Raw genomic sequence first — 17,187 nt, forward strand, 5'->3', positions numbered from 1 at the left:
CAGCTTAAAAAAACAGGCAGATTTGTTTTTGTATGAAATCAGCTGTAAGCAGAGAAGTGATTCAGATTTGGCCATTTGCCCATGCGTATGTTGGAGCAGTCATACAGACCCTGAGCAGCAGAATGCTCATTATGTATTGTCATGCTGATCCAGAAAGAGTCTGATATCTCCGCCGCCATCCTCCCAATCCCCAATCCGCTACTCAGCAGTTTGAGAGAGAGAGAGAGAGACAGACAGAGAGAGAAGTGTGCATGTGTGTGTGTGTGTATGAGAGACAGACAGAGAGAGAGAGAGAGAGAGAGAGAGAGAGAGAGAGAGAGATCCAGTGTGATCAGTCAAGTGCACCACAATGTAGTGGTGTTTGATCCACGTGCCATCCACACATGCCATCTGCTGCAGTGGCAGTATCGCACAGTCACACACAAGTGCAGCCACACACACACACACACACACACACACAGAAATAAAACACATGTGACAGTTGCACAGGCACACACAGTTACACATAGCCATATGCACACTTAAGCACATAATTATAATTTAAGCCTTTATGTCATGTGAGTTTTTTTCCCTGGTCAAACTATTAACAGTGGATATATAATTCAAAAATAAAAATACACAATCATCAGTGTACACATGCATGACTCATATCCCCTCAGAAATTCCTCCCTCTCTCAAGACAGTGTGAGAGAGATCATGACAGAATGTGTGTGTGTGTGTCTCTCTCTCTATCTGTGTGTGTGTGTGTGTGTGTGTGTGTATGCATGACTGCATGCATGCATGTGAAAGCCTATGTGAGAGTGGATTGGGGGGTGGGGGTGGGGGGGGGTTAAGTGACTGGGGAGATGAGACCAGGGATTTAGGAGCACATAAAATTACATCCACACGTGCAGTTCATGTTATATAATCGGTAGTGCTACTGCTGTGTGTTTAATGCACTGAGCCAGAGAGAGAGAGAGATAAGGAGTGAGGGATAGAGAGAGAGAGAGATTGAGCAGTAGAAAAGAGGAAAACAAACACTGAAGCACAGGCAGCTAGAGCTATGCAGGATCATGCCTCTCCTCCTTACTGAGTGTGTGTGTGTGTGTGTGTGTTAACCTTCCCATCCACACTAGCCTGGACCTGGACCACATGTAAGGGCATCGCAGGTCGTCAGTCCTCACACTGCCTCAGGAGTTTTGCCGTTTCACACTGAAGACCAGTGTCCAGCACTGCAAGGAAATGCTTAACCTGGTAATTCTCAGCTGACTTGGCCAAGAGGAGGACGTTTTGTTGTTGTCTACGGATCGGCAGCCCCTCGGGATGGGATTGCAATGGCCTCTGCTGCTGTGGATAGTGTGTGGGGCGAGTGTGGAAATCTCATCAGATTCTGGGGCGTCTGTGAGCCCCATTCTATTACAGACCACAGCAGAGCCCACTGTTGAGGAAGAACAGCCATATGCTACAGAAACAACCACCAGCAGCACTGACATAGGTGAGCAAAAACCAACTCTAAGTTTCTTGTATGGTTGCTGGTATTATGTGATTAGAGTGTCATGTAAACTTAAGCAGCCTGAATAGCCTGCACTGTACTGTACACTGCATCATTTATTCATAAAACATTTTAAAGTGAGCTTAAGCAATAATGACCAGGAAGTAAAACGTATTGTATTTGCTTAACAGTGTGATAGATGATAGTAATATAAAAGTGATTAATAGGTGTACTGACACTGTAAGGAAAGTTCCTAGTGATGTGGTGATATACTTATGTGATCAGCACATTCATTTCCAGCCCCGGTGTACAGCTTAGATGCACACATCTGACAAAAGTACAACTTGTATACAGTGAATATGTCTGAATTAGTCCAAATACAAATGAGTAGGCCTAAACAATTAGAGTAAAAAAGTATAGTAAGCAGTAATGAGGCGGCCAAGTAGATCAGCAGACCTGCAGACCAGTTAAGGCTTTTGTCAGGCTTGGTCTGATAATTTGTGGCCTGCAAAGTCTTTTTAGTGTTTGGCTGGAAATCCAGTATAATGGAAATGGGTCATGAGGTGTGTTGAACTCCACATCCTAAAAATACACTGCAATGACACATACTAGAAAGAAGATGAGAACAAAAAATTCACATCAACAAATTGATACTTTTTATCTTCGGATAGACTCTAAGTCTCTCACCGTCTAAACTCTAAACCCTTTGTCGGTGAATAACACACACCTTTTGCTTTGTTGTGGCTAAGTACTTATAATATCACATTCCCAGTAATCCGACAGTAATTGTGACACGCGTGCCGCACAACAAGCCAGCTCCACCCTCCACTCCCTATGGACCCTTTCCCAAATGCAGTGCTCCTTAGCCTGTGGGTGAGAGTGGTCAGGCTGGGTGGCAGTCTATCTCCTGCCCCGGACCCACGTGGCTAGGCAAGTGCTGGCAGTGCAGCTCAAGCCCTTTATAGGACTTTTTTTGTGGGATAAATAAATGATAGGGCTGCTAATCTTTATTTAATCAGGCCGCTATTCTAAGAGACTTGAGAGATTTTTCTTCTCTGCAGCCATCACAGTTAAGGGACGGAGGGGACGGTATAGAATATGAGAAGCAGCAGGATCTTGCCTTTTGTTTTGAGCTGGAAAAATATTTCTGTAGACAGGGTTTATTATTAAACCATGATCCAAAAAAGCCTAGTTTCAGTAGTTATAGTAGGCGGAGTAGATGTTTTGCAGGCGCACACACACACACATGCCTGCAGAAATACACACGTGTGTGTGTGCTGGAATTTGCCGTCAGATGGCTTTTATCCTTATCGACTGATGACCAGAGTAGCTCTAGTCTTAACACTTGAGTGATATGTGGAAATATCATGGGAAAAAGCACTTCGAGAGAAGATCTCTAGTTTTCACGTGCAGCCTCAGATAGCACTAGGTGATTGTGAGTTTAAAACCGTTTCCATTTATTCATCACAAAATATTAATTTTTTATGTTCACATGGTGACTGCTCACTACATATTTGGTCAATCATACATTCATTTTATCACTCAGATCTAAATGTCATATTGCCACCATAGTTTTTATGTGCTTTGGCAAACAAGCTTCACATTCCATTCTTCACCATTCAAAATATAGACTGATGTCCAATAGAAACTGTATTGTCATATTGCCTATGTAAAGTACCCTTTTTACACCCAATAATGTAACACAACTGTACAGAACTCGAACTTCCCACCCTGAGCATGACGTCAAAACAAGATGGCCGCCGTGTGAATATGGTGAATAATGTAACTAATTGCAAAGTAATTTGCAGACGTGAGCTGCGTGTCTCTGCTGCCGCCACGGCGGGGTTCCTACTACGTGGAGCACGGCACAGGGGTCTCCCTGAACTCCGTGCTGGTGTTCTGGTGCAGGGAGGGCTATCAGCTCGTAGGGAGAGAGAGGGTATCCTGCCTTCTCCAGAACGGCGCTGCCAAATGGAGCCACCCTCGTCCAGAGTGTGAAGGTGAGAAAGAGAGAGAGAAAGGGATTTCCCCTGGTCTTTCTAGCTGTGTGTTTGAGTATCCAACCTTGTGTGTCTACTTTGTATGGTGTGTGTGTGTGTGTGTGTGTGTGTGTGTGTGTGTGTGTGTGCATGTCTTCTTAGTCACAGTTTGCCTTAATCTCTCTTCTCTTAAAGTCTATATTTGACTATGTCTAACCATCTGTCGACTTAGCTATCTGTGCATCTTGTTTTCTCTATTCTACGACTGTTCCCTGTTGCGTTTTTTCAGTCTCATTGGGCCAGGCGTGACTTGGGTTAATATAAGTAGTAGATGTTTAATTAAAATAGCACATTGAAAAAGAACACTAGACTTTTCTTCTATGATCCACCTCTGATCTCCTCATTGTAACATTCTCCTTCCTTGAACATAGTCTCATATGTCAGGATACATTTTCAATAGTTTGGATATTTCAAATACCAATAGGCTGTACTCATTTAACCATATTTAACCCACATTCCCCATAGTTGTTTCCAGTGTACATGTAGATAGACACAGCCATATTAATACAGTAGATCTTTCTTGGCAATAGCTGTGCCTGTTCCATCTTCATCCTCAGCCACGGTCACGTCACCTCTTTAACTCCAACTTTTTGAGCAATGTTGCTGGGCAACCACATAACAGTGTCATGTTTTCTGATAGGATGATCATGACAATTTGCCTATTGATGATTAAAGTTCTTTGATATCAATGGGAATGTGCCAGAACTCCAATCCTCAGGAACATTAGCCTGCAACACTGCTGAAGAAGTAGCCTAGTGTGCCATCATCAACCTATGACCTCCTGTCTGTTTAGTTAGTCCCTCCCTCATCCCCTCTCTGATGCTCCGATGACTTAAATGATCATGCTCACAACAGCATTGTCCCCATCAGGACTGCCCAAACCGGACAGCCATGGCCTCCTCATGGCCATAGTGGTCTCGGCGGTCAGTGGTGTGGTCATCATTGCTTTGACGGTGGCCTTTGTGGTGTGCTGCATGCGGAATGAGCAGCAGGTGAAAAAGAAGAAGACTCAACGCACTGGGAGGACCAGGTACGGAATAAGGAATTGGACATTTGTTCCAAGGCAGGGTTGGAGGACTAATGGTAATAACTAATATGTATATAAATAATGGTATAATCCTGGGGCAGCCGTGGCCTACTGGTTAGCGCTTCAGACTTGTAACCCGAGGGTTGCCGGTTCGAGCCCCGACCGGTAGGCCACAGCTGAAGTGCCCTTGAGCAAGGCACCTAACCCCTCACTGCTCCCCGAGTGCCGCTGTTGTTTCGGGCAGCTCACTGCGCCGGGATTAGTGTGTGCTTCACCTCACTGTGTGTTCACTGTGTGCAGTGTGTTTCACTAATTCACGGATTGGGATAAATGCAGAGACCAAATTTCCCTCACGGGATCAAAAGAGAATATATACTTATACTTATACTAAATATACCATTCCCCTTGCTCAGCAGCCTTATGTAAACATTTACCGTTTAGAGTTAAATACAAAATAAAAGGGATAGAAATGTTTTCAGAAACGTTACCAAAATATGCTCATATGCAAATTCAAAGCATTAGACTACAGTATGCAAAAACCATGAATGAAAAACCATGATCAGTATTATACTACAGTATGCATGCTGTACCCCAGCAGTGATGAGTGATCTCCGCACTCCTTTCTGTAGGGATCGGCAGAAACGGAGGACAACATCACGGAGGAGTGCAGCTTGGTTGGAGAGAGAACCTGGGGACTGGGAGGTGTTCCCTCCACCCAAGATCTATAACCTGTCCCAGCAGCTGGAGCCCCACACAGCCACCGTCAGCCCTACCTATAGAGCGCCCACCCGCGGATATGAGAACAGGGGCTACAACAGGTGGGTGTGAGGTCACGTCAGGTGTAGCACTTCTTTAGGTTGTGGAGGAAAAAAACCCACATAGTACACAGAGTACTTCAATGAAATGACATGTGTAAGACCAGGCTGCTACAGAAAGATATACAGATAGAGATGGATCATGGCCCATCCACTGCATTTACTTCAGTTATAGTTATAGCAAAACAAAGATGACAAGCATTCACAGTCTTGTCATGGCAAGACAGATTGATTAAAAAAAAACACAAATAGTGTGGCATAAAAGTAACACTTTAACTTTATCCTATTATGTCCTTTTTAATAACAGTATATTGTTTTTAGATTACATTGAAGCAAAAATGCTCAAAGCCAGCACCTCTCCCCCACGTCCTGTCTTCTCTATCCCATAATGAACACTAACATCTGTTGGCCTCCTCCTGCCCCTTTGTCATCCTTGTCATCTCAGGAGTCAGGACAGCCTGATGAGGAGCCCCCCGGCAGGGCTGTACCACTCTGAGATGCAGCTCCACCCCCACCTGGTGCTCCAGAGGAACACACCTGGCAGCACCGTCTACCTGCACATCTCCGCACCTCCGACCCTCAAGGCCCAGCAGCGCCCTCCTGTCTGAACTCTCTCCAGGTGTCTTTGTTTGTTTCTTCTAGATCCTTCTGTGGGGGGCAAACAAGCCCCCCCCCCCCCCCCTTACACATTGGAACTGTCCATACTGTGTACCAAGTTCACTGTTCACTGATCCCTGGTGAAGGCCACCATGTAGCCAGGACTGCAGAAAATGAGCACTTTGTTTTTTAAGGAGTTTCTCTGCCAAGCACTTTGACGTTGGGCTGTCCTGTGTAGGGAGCAGCTGCTGTTCCTGCCTGCCTGCCTGGCACTCTGTCCTGTGTAGGGAGCAGCTGCTGTTCCTGCCTGCCTGGCACTCTGTCCTGTGTAGGGAGCAGCTGCTGTTCCTGCCTGCCTGGCACTCTGTCCTGTGTAGGGAGCAGCTGCTGTTCCTGCCTGCCTGGCACTCTGTCCTGTGTAGGGAGCAGTTGCTGTTCCTGCCTGCCTGCCTGCCTGACACTCTTCCACAGTCCCTTCCCTGTGTATTTTTCATCATTGGGTTGCTTTCAGCCGCGTTTGTGTCAACTTAAACGGTGGTGCACTGAACACTCTGTTGTGTTGTGGTACTAGGAAGGCCATGTTTTGCTTCCTTTTTGAAGAATTTTTGGAGCGATTAAATCTTTGTAAATATTTGTTTGGAGTGTGATTAAATCTGTGTAAATATTTGTTTGGAGCGTGATTAAATCTGCAAATATTTGTTTTCATTCCTATTTGTTAATGGATCCATTGTTCACATATACTTATCAATATATCATGGGTTTATATATTTTACTGCTGAAAGGATATCACCTCTGAAGCACCCCCGAACTAGAGAAAAATGTACTTGAAACCATGTTGTACATTGTTGTGCACGGTTTTAAAAAACATATGATTCAATGCAGAAATCATAGCAAAAACAATGTTTTGAGATTTAACATTCTAGATTCACTTGGACTGAAACCAAGGAACAAATCAAGTCAGAATAGACTTACATTCTAATTTCCAGTTGTCAGTCAAGTTGGGACTGGCACCTTCCCGAAGAAAATGCTACCTGGAACTCTTTCCTATGGTTGTGTTTCCCTTGTATTCAAAGACCAAAACATTATTTAATTGCTTATTCTACATACAAATTATATTTCTGTTGCTATAGCCTTTTGTCACAATGGTCCTTGTAGATTGCACGTGTACATATTATATACAAGAGAATTTAAATTAAAAACGTTTACATAATGAAATTCATAAGTTTGCCATATTCTTGTTTTCTCACTTTTTATTTATTTACTTTTTTAAGATATTAGATATTCAGAATTGATGTCAGTAATATTAAAAAGTATTACCTGAGTTGGGAATTTCTGGGAAAGCCTTTCATTGGTTTGGATCTGTGACGGAGTATCGTCACTACAGTTGAGTATGCGCTCTGACTGCCATACCAACGGGCCTGGCTCTTTGGCGTTGCGGTCAAGCTGCAGGTTTAGTGCCCCGGAGACCTGGGTTCAAGAGGGGGTGGGGTCACTGATCTCTCCCTTCGCTACAGGATCTTATGTTGGACGCTCAATCAGTGTGTCTTGGCAAGGATATCAAAGCCTCACAACCACACCACAGGTGTATCTCAGGGTGAGCAGACCCTATCTTACACACTATGCCACACAGCTTTTTGTGCAGGCCATGGTTATATCCTAACTGGACTATAGCACAACACTGTTAGCTGGCCTGCAGATGATTCAGATTGCAGATGATATCCTCTGGCCTACTACAGGACACCTAACCCAAGGTGTGGGTTTTTGAACATTCTAACGTAAGATTCCGTTCTGCAACAATTCAAGGTTCTAAATGTTGAATTCAGAACCCACAAAATGTTGAACCCAGAAATTCTTTAGAATGTTCATTTTCCAACATTCCCGTCACACCGGTGTTGTTAGCTGGTCTACCTGCAGATGATTCAGATTGCAGATGATATCCTCTGGCCTACTAGGACACTTAATTGATCAGCACATTTTTATTTTAGTTCTATGATCCACCTTTATACCTCCTCCCGCCCACAGCGACCCTCTAATGAGCTTCTGCTGTGTCTGCCTTCCATCAACATCAAGAGGTCAGTCGAGACTTTTTCCACCTGACTCCTTGTTGGTGGAATGATTTACCTAATGCTATTTGGTCTAGTTTTGGGATTTTTAAAAGTGTTAAAAGACTCATCGGTTTACCTTGTCTAACTCATTAATTCTCTGCTGTGTCACATTTAGTGTATGTTTATGGTTACTGTCATTATTACAATTTACTATTGTTATAATTCTGTTCAAATGAATTAGTCTATTACTAATATTTTTCATGTAGTCTATATGACTAAACTGTTCATTTTTAATTAGAATGTTTATTGTTGTACGTCACTTTGGACAAAAGCATCTGAGAACCATAATCATAACCATAATTTATGATAATATCCCATTCTATGCTTTATTACAGCATACAATATTTTGTTTGTTCACAGTCAACAAGCAGCTCTAACCTCAGCTGTGGTCTATGGTCCCATTATGCTTCAGAACTTTCAACAGCATACGCTCAGTGGTCCGTTCTTATACATTGTTTCTGTTGTCTATTTCCATTTTGTTTATGTAAGGGTCACAGAGTGAAGTGTGCAGGTGTGTGTGTGTGTGTGTGCGTGTGTGTGTGTGTGTAAGAGAGATTTAGGAAGGATGAAACTGGAGAGAATGCAAATCAAATGCCAGCTGAGTTTGATGTTTATGTTCAGAGATAAACATTATAGGAGTCTAAACATTATAGAGTCTAAAATATAGGACTAAATTATTGTCAGGGAAACAGTAATGTGATAAAAAGGGATGATGAATTTGCAAAAAAATATCTGATGTGATAAAGGTCCATTTCACAGTTCATGGATTTTTTCAGCCTTGATGAAAGGATATACAAATAAAGGATTCACATGTCAAAGTGCCCATTAGATTCTCATTTTAGTGATTGGCCTGTAAGCATACACTGTTAATTACCTAAGTTAAAATCTTGCAGTTGCAACAAACATGGATCTGTGACATTTCTGTTTCTATATCTGTTTGTATTTGTAAGCCTACACAATGCAGAGAAATAAAGAAACGATGGTGCATTTCCATACGCAGTAACATAAATAATAGACGTTATATAACCTGAGCAAACCTTAACCTTAGCTTAACATTTCAGCACTATAAACACAAGACTTGTCATTTAAGTGATAATTGGTCATGTGCCTTGAATTTCCCCTTGGGAAGCAATAAAGTATCTATCTATCTATCTATCTATCCATCCATCAAAGCTGAGACCAAATTTAGGCTCTTGACTGCCACCTTCTGGCTGAACATATTCACAGAAAAATGAGCCTACTATTCTATCAATTTATTATAAGGAATCTATTTTGCTTGTAAAATCATACTGAATTTTAGCTATTATTTCAATTTATATTTTAATTTTAGCCTATTTTTATTTGCTACTTGAGGGTCATTGGGGTAATTCCTGTCCTGTCCTACAATCTGAAACATAAAGAGTAGGCCTATATTAATGCCTTATTTTTTGCAATTCCTATGATATCTGATGACAAAACCAAAAAGTAAAACAGAAAGGATGGAGACAGCAAAGCTAGAGATGGGCAGGAACAAGCTTCAATTGGTAGAAATGCTTGTCAAAACGTTAGGAGCTGGATGTGTGGATGAATGAAGCACAAGTGTGCTTTATAAGCATGCACACTGTTTAAAGTTAGGCTATAGGCTACACGGTAAACTACAAGTAGCCTAAACCAAAGTTAAATTTAGCTTTTTTAAGGCTGGATAAAGTTGACCAAATGGATATAGGCTGTTAGGCGTGAATAATGTAGGCTACTTTGTTGCTCCAACCCTTCCAACGTTAATGGGGACGGATGTTGACATTTTCCGTATTTTGCGTGAGAAACCCGGGAAATCTCCCTTATTTTCATTGTTCAATGTTGACAGAGCTAGCTCTATGGAACGAAAGAGAACGTTATATGGCGACAGAAACCAACAATCAAACAAGCCACTTTGATTTTTTGCTGTTTTCATTAATAGGCCTACAAAAGATGGGTGACGCCCCCTCCTAGACAAAAAAAGTTAGGTGACCCTCCCCTCAACAAAGAATAAAAAGACATGACCCTCCCCTATTTTCCTCCGGTGACCCCGTTTATAAATAACGAACGGTCCCTTAGCTATCTGCTCTCCCTCTATTATGACAGAGCCCTAGAGAGAGCTTATTACAACGTTCCTTAACGCTAAGACGACGTTCTAATTTTTACCTCACAAAAAGCCTCTGCAAAACCATTCCACAACGTGCGAGTCATAAGGGTGTCGCAACATGAACAAGAACAAATAGGGGTAATTAACTAGCATACTCTCCTGACTATTGTTGTATAGTGGTTCCTTAAACACAATGAATTATTCTCCATGGAGAGCCGATAGGTATCTTATGAGCTTTCGTTTCAAGACGATGTTAGATTCTCATCATTACTGCTCAGGTAGGCAGACGATTGATTTAGTTGTTTTAGTTTTTTTTAGGCCTATTAGACCTGTTAATCTTTCTTGAGGATAAGTCACCTTATATTAAGCCCCATACTAACTCAACAGATAGGCCTAGGCATTTAGGCCAAAACAATAGACCTATCTGTAATCTCAGATCTCATTGCAACAGATCTTTCATAGGGAGGTGCACAGAGATTTTGGGGGGCAGGGGCTCAAGTGAATAAAAGGGCACTTTTCATAATTTTCCAAATAAAAATGTCCTTAAAACAAGTGGGTAATATTTAGGCTAGCAAATGTCTGACTAACCGGTTTATTCAAATACCCTTACACTCATGCAAATATTTAATACTCAACAGATTTCAACAAAATCAGGCTGGGCTGTCTATATATATCATGTACTGACAAAGATCTATTGGCAAAAAAACGAACTAGTGGAATGAATAGGCCTAGTTATTGGGTAAGGAGCCAACAATCAAAATGATGCAGTTAATGTTTAAGACAATGTTTAAGGCAGGACACTACAGACACAATATTTCCTCCATGTAGGCTACTGGTCAATTTTGAGATTTTGGTTTAGCCTACTGTCTTCTTACTAAGCCTGTTTCAGCCACTTAAAAAAACAGACATAAAGTGTATAATCAACAGGTATTATTATCATTGTCCTTACACTCTCTGTGCTCTCTTTCTGTTTATCTAAGCTCTGGGCAAAGATATCAGCTTTGGCACAGGGAGGCATGGAGTGAACGTGCGCGTGACCAACCGTGTACTGACCCCGCTGGCTCCAGACCACCTGCAGTCTGTGGCATTGAGTGTCCCAGGCCTTTACGCACGGTTTCAGCAGTACCCAACAGATAGAAACCTCTATCACTGTGGACAGTTGCAGATCTACAGGCTTCCCAGTGCAACTTCAGAGGGCGACTGTAGAGAGCTGTCTGACTCACTTTTGCTGAAAGACGGTGAACCAGTGGGTGGCTCTGAAGAGCAGCAAAGTGGGCCTGGAAGCTTGGCGGAAGCCAACCTGTCAGCTGACAGCGATGTGCACTCCCAGATCAGTGACGCAGACGAGTTCTACACCTGTTCCTCCCCCGACACCGTGCCCTCGGATACGGCAGATAGCGACGGCTTCCACTCGGCCAGCGGTGACCTCCCATCTCTGTCCCCGCGGCTGTCGGGCAAAGGAGGTGACGAGCAGGTCTTCGTGGAGTTCAGAGGTCAGAGATACCTGCGCCTGCTGACCCCAGCGAAAGGGAGGGAGGGGGACGTGGAGTCCAGCTGGGTGGTCACAGACTTCACCGAGGACGGGGAGGAGCTGGTGTTTTCCTTGTGTCTGGACTTCATTCGGCCCCAGCCTGTGGTGCCACGCTGGATGAAGGACCTGGAGGAGGAGAGCAAGTGACATGACAGAGCACTGACCAGCTATCATTATTCAGACTCAGTAGTGGAAGATTAATGAACATGTTTCACCTGATAGGAATAAAAAAGTGAGATGGAGGTGGTGTCATGACTTGAAAGATTAAACACAAGGCAGGCAGATGTCTTCTGTGATGGTCTTTGTTAACAACTGTTATTCACTAGTTCTTTCTTAGTTTGATTGAAATTCAATTCAATTCAATTCGAATAAAAAAACTTTATTTATCCCCGAAGGGCCTTTTAAAATTATATCAGATTAAAAACAGAATGTGCCTTTGGAACATTGGATGAATGGTTGCTGATAATTGACAATGTAGATATTGCATTAAAGATCAGCCATTTCTTTCTACAACAGTCATTTACAAGTCATGGAAACAAGGACATTTCCTAACTTTTGAACGGAAGTGTAAGACATAACACAACATATGAAACAGGACAATAAGAAAGAACAGGACAGACAGGAGTGTAAGTAAGTAGTCCAAGTAGAGGAAGGAGGAGGGAGCTTTCAAGTTCAGAAAGCTAATAGCCTAAAAAGTAAAGATAGTGTTCCTTCGATTAGTCCTACAGCGCAGATGCCTGCTAGAGGACAGCCATTCAAAAGCAGTGTGTAGGACATGATTAGAGTCTTCTAAAATGCAGTTTTCTGCAATGTTGCATGTGTTCACGATGCTCTGGAGGTGCTTGACAAGGGAGGTGAGGGCTATGGGTCTTAGGTCATTCAGGACTTCATTAAGGCTGCTATTCTTGGGAATGGGAATAATTGTGGAGTGTTTCCATGGCTGTGGGACAGTGGAAGTAGATAGAGAGCTCTTGAATAGCTATCCTGGAAAACTCCTCCGAACTGCTCAGCACAATATTTCAATATTTCAGCGTGTAGCCGCAGATGTGATCTGGACCAGGGGATTTCTTGATCTGTGTCCTCTTCAAACATTCCACCACAGACTCAGCAGTGATGATGATGGGGTCACTCGGGGTCAAGCTGGTTATACAGAAACTAATGATATCCGCCAACACTGGTTATCTTTTTAAAACCTTGTGTAAAAAGAGTTAATTGGGAAGGAATTAATCACTGCTGCCAGCCACATAGGCAGTCTTTGATTTGTCTTCCTGTCTGCAGTCGGTTATTTTTTCACCCAAGATAGAGAGAGTAATAAGTAGGCCTAACGAAGTCACTTTAATTTCAGTAATTGTAATTGCATTACTTGATTAAAAAATATATATATTTTGTTACATGCTTGTTACCGTTTAAAGTAGTGGAATTACAGTAATACGTTACTCCCAACCCACAGATATGCATTTCCTTTTGTTTCGTCTTTACACATATATGTATTTTCCAGAACTATGCAACATTTATTATACATTTACAGATGTGTTTCAGTCATTTATTAGACTAATATAAGATCTGCTGAAGATATGGTCCAGCAACTGAAGCTTCCTGCACTGATGCCAAACAGACAGTTCTCCCTGGTGGCAGAATATGATGTGACAGTTGTCATGGATTTACATTCTGGATGTTACTTGGATAAATTACTTTAGAATGAATGAAATTTGAAAAAGCTCAGGCTGTTGTGTGGTAAATGTTCTGGGGCATAATGGCTGCCAGGAGGGTGCTACACATCGGTGGTTGCTTGATAAAGCGCTATAAATGGAATTTGTTGTTGTTGTTGTTTATTTTAAATTCTCCCAATATGTCACATTCTCCACATTACAAACAATCCTCCTTGATAATAATCACACTTATAATAGGCTACAATTGGAAAAAAACTTTTAGTTTACCATCTTGAATGGATGAGAGGTGGTAGTAGGCTATGTAGAACCAACCCCATTAGAATAATCTGTATCCTTCCCTTTGGATTTGTTATTCCAAACATACCAAATGCTAAAATAAATAACTCCCGGTTGAACTATAACCAATGAACATTGCAAGCCAATGACGCCAAATTGGGAACCATTTAGTAACATACGTGTTTCTAGTCGGTCTCAAAACAAAACCGTGCAGCCTGGCGGAGACGCCCCTAGATGATATCGGACAGCACACTGGCTGGCTGGATGGTTATGGAAGGCATAAGAAAGGGATCTTGAAGTCTCGTGGTAGGCCAGGTTAGAACGGTGGCCATCATTGAATGGCTGCTACACGAATACGTGTGTCACGATCTTATTTGTTTCGTTCAGGAATTATTTGTCTGCGATCAATGTCGTCTGTCGGGATGGACGACATGGGACTGGCGACGAGTCGGTCGCCCCTTGAAAGACTTGAGTTCGACAATGTTGTTCTAAAAAAGCTTCCCTTGGATCCTTCCCACGAACCAGGTGTTAGAATGGTCAAGGGAGCATGCTTCTCCCGTGTTCAGCCGACACCACTCACCAACCCTAAATTCGTGGCTGTTTCTGGCCGAGCGCTTGGCTTGCTCGGACTGAATGAAGAAGAAGTTCAGAAAGATCCACTCGGCCCTGCATATTTGAGCGGCTCAAAGGTGATGCCCGGATCCGAGCCGGCTGCACACTGCTACTGCGGACACCAGTTTGGTAACTTTGCGGGTCAGCTGGGTGACGGAGCAGCTTGTTACCTGGGCGAAGTTAAGGCGCCAGCTGATCAGAACTCTGAGCTGTTGAAGGAGAACCCATGTGGGCGATGGGAAATCCAAGTTAAAGGAGCGGGGTTGACACCCTACTCTCGGTATTAGGAAAAGTTTATTTGTTTATTTAGTTAACACGATAAAATCAAATTGTTGATGCGCTGGGTTGGCCTAAATTCCATGACTGTCTTTAATCGGCCTTTTATAGGCCTTTAATCCTCTTTCGTAGTGTCACTTGTTACAAGTCTAAACTAGTAGATAGCCTAAAGATTACTCTATGACACTTAATTAAACTATTTTCAGTCCATTATGAATCGTTGTGCGGTATGTGCAGTTCCATAAAAAACTCTATATTGTCTGAAATGTTCATGTGAGAGGCTGGGCATTAACACTTAATGAAGTTCCATGGTCCTTGCAGACAGGCAGACGGGCGAAAGGTGCTGCGCTCGAGCATCCGGGAGTTCCTCTGCAGTGAGGCGATATTCTCTCTGGGAATCCCGACCACTCGTGCCGGGTCCCTGGTCACCTCTGACTCCAAGGTCGTCAGGGACGTGTTTTACAGCGGAAAACCTCGTATGGAGAGATGCTCCGTGGTGCTGCGTATTGCGCCCACGTTCATTAGGTCAGTACCCTTACAATACCCTTACAATTGTGTCTCTTCTTGTGTGTCTCCGCTGTGTTATGCTTTCATTCTCCCTTTCTCTCTTGCTGCCATGTTTTACCTCCCCTCTTACAAAGGAATGACAGCAGCACAACATACATTACAGAGGGATCTCCGTGTTGAAAATGTTTTATCATGTTTAAATGTTTATGGTAGCCTATTTTACTCTTACATTAAACACTACTAGTACGAAACACTGCAGTAAGTCATGATGATATTAATAATAACAGTGTCAACAACAATAATAACAATTTGAAATATCAACAATGTAAATTATGAGTTTGCATAATTAACAACAGACACACAACAACATACAAACTTCAACTGTAAGAGACTTAATTAAGTGGAAGGTAAATACAGATGAGTCTTTAAACATTTCTTGAAAGTCACAAAACTTATCACAGCAACGTAGGCTAATGTGAGGCATTTGAATTGAACTAAGTGAGTAATATAGGAGTCACAATGGTCTTCTTTGGCTGATTAAAGATCAAACGTACTGCTGCATTTTGAATCACCTGTAATGGTCTCACTACACAAGCAGATAGGTCAGCTAACAATGCATTGCAATAGTCTAGTTTAGAAAGAACCATGCCCTGGACAATGTTGTGTGGCATATTGTGTTAGATAAGGTCTGATTTTCTTAATGTTTTTCTATCGGGTAAACCAACATGATCATGTAGTGCCTCTGTCATTGTGTTTGTGTAGATTTGGCTCTTTTGAGATATTCAAACGGGAAGATGAGCACACTGGCAGACAGGGCCCAAGTTACGGCCTTGATGAGATCCGCACTCAGATGCTGGATTATGTCATAGAGACCTTCTACCCAGAAATCCAGCAGAGCCATCCAGACATGGTGGAGAGGAACACTGCCTTCTTCAGAGAGGTGAGGCGCCCGTCATAGAGGATTATCTGTGTCATTGTCCATCGTACTCTACTGACTCTTCACTATAGTTGAAATGTTTTCAGGCAGCAGTATCAGGAATGCTGATTTGAAAAGTATAAGTATACCCTCCGGTTACAAGTCTGAAGCGCTAACCAGTAGGCCACGGCTGCTGTATCTTTTGTGGATATGTAACAAAAAAGAATTTTGGTAACACTTTACTTGAAGGTATCTATGTAACGGATGCCAGCTAGCTTAGCTGTGCTTGTGGAACGTTGGTAAACCTCACTACCCGACGCCTCAAGAGTGCTGCTGGCATGCGAGCCAGTAGCCTGGGCTATTGGCTCAACTGTCAGCACGCTCGCCTCCCGATCCGAGGTGTTGCTGTTCGCGGGTTCGAGTCCGGGCGTGTACAGGGCTGAATCGCGCAGGTTCAACACAACGCAGGTTACATCTACATAAGAGCGAAATGACAGTGTCATGAACACATTACACTGTCATGACACATGAACTCTAACCCTAAGCCTAACTCTAACCTTAATTTGTCATGACAAAAACTGAATGACACTTAATGACAGCAGAGTTATGTCATAAACGTTCATGACTTGTTTATAATGTTTGACACGTTCATGACCGTGTCATGTCACTCTTATGTTGATACCTTCAAGTAAAGTGTAACCAGAGCAGGAGATGGACATTTAAATGTCTGATGGGCAGTAAATCAAGAAGTTAGCCATCACACAGACACTCAGCCTAAGCTGTTTGTAATCACAGCAGTCCCCTTGCATGTGACACAATCAGTCACACTATGCCATGATCTTATCAAGTTAACAATTGACATTACTCTGCATTCCTATGTAATTTAGCATATGCTTGCTTTCAAGTATGTATGTGCATGATATGTAGAAGTTAGTAGAGTGTTTTTGTTGTCGTAAAATGTGAATACCATAAAAACTTGACTGTAGGCCTAGTCACAATTTGACGCAGGTCCCTTTTACTGACATGGTGTGGCAACACCTCTATATGTCTGGAACACCTCTTAAAGCAAACCAGATTGGCCACTTAAGATAGTTCTATGCAGCTTAGATCATGCACACAAAAGTTAGAACCAACAGCACTGCTTAAAGGGACACCAGGCAACGTTTTCGTGTTAATTACTCATCTTCGTAAGTCGGTATATGGTTAAATGACTCATTACAGGGCAAATGAAGAGACTCTCACCC

At 42.7% G+C, this 17,187-nt stretch overlaps 3 protein-coding genes across 4 annotated transcripts in view; all 3 read left to right on the top strand.

The window, feature by feature from the left end:
- Positions 1–875: 875 nt before the first annotated feature.
- si:ch211-242e8.1 lies at positions 876–6,344 on the top strand. Its single transcript, XM_042110988.1, has 5 exons — positions 876–1,474; positions 3,280–3,471; positions 4,381–4,540; positions 5,167–5,355; positions 5,798–6,344. The coding sequence occupies exons 1-5, from the start codon at positions 1,303–1,305 to the stop codon at positions 5,958–5,960; spliced, it is 876 nt and encodes a 291-aa protein (XP_041966922.1). The 5' UTR covers positions 876–1,302; the 3' UTR covers positions 5,961–6,344.
- A 3,867-nt stretch (positions 6,345–10,211) lies between these two features.
- On the top strand, positions 10,212–11,928 carry LOC121724424. The gene is made up of 2 exons (XM_042110991.1): positions 10,212–10,433; positions 11,136–11,928. Exons 1-2 carry the CDS (start codon positions 10,349–10,351, stop codon positions 11,831–11,833), a joined length of 783 nt encoding a protein of 260 aa, XP_041966925.1. The 5' UTR covers positions 10,212–10,348; the 3' UTR covers positions 11,834–11,928.
- Positions 11,929–13,832: 1,904 nt separating this feature from the next.
- Positions 13,833–17,187, top strand: part of selenoo1 (selenoprotein O1) — an 11,859-nt gene continuing 8,504 nt past the window's right edge. Inside the window, exons 1-3 of one of the 2 annotated variants that reach the window (XR_006035200.1) lie at positions 13,833–14,524; positions 14,842–15,045; positions 15,790–15,967. Coding sequence is in view for 1 of the 2 variants with exons in the window: in XM_042110940.1 (XP_041966874.1) it covers positions 13,971–14,524; positions 14,842–15,045; positions 15,790–15,967 (936 nt within the window). In the remaining variant the exon portion in view is untranslated. The remainder of the gene's footprint in view (positions 14,525–14,841; positions 15,046–15,789; positions 15,968–17,187) is intronic. The other variant, XM_042110940.1, reaches the window with a different exon arrangement.

This window comes from Alosa sapidissima, chromosome 11, assembly GCF_018492685.1.
Source record: "Alosa sapidissima isolate fAloSap1 chromosome 11, fAloSap1.pri, whole genome shotgun sequence".
Lineage (NCBI taxonomy): Eukaryota > Metazoa > Chordata > Actinopteri > Clupeiformes > Clupeidae > Alosa > Alosa sapidissima.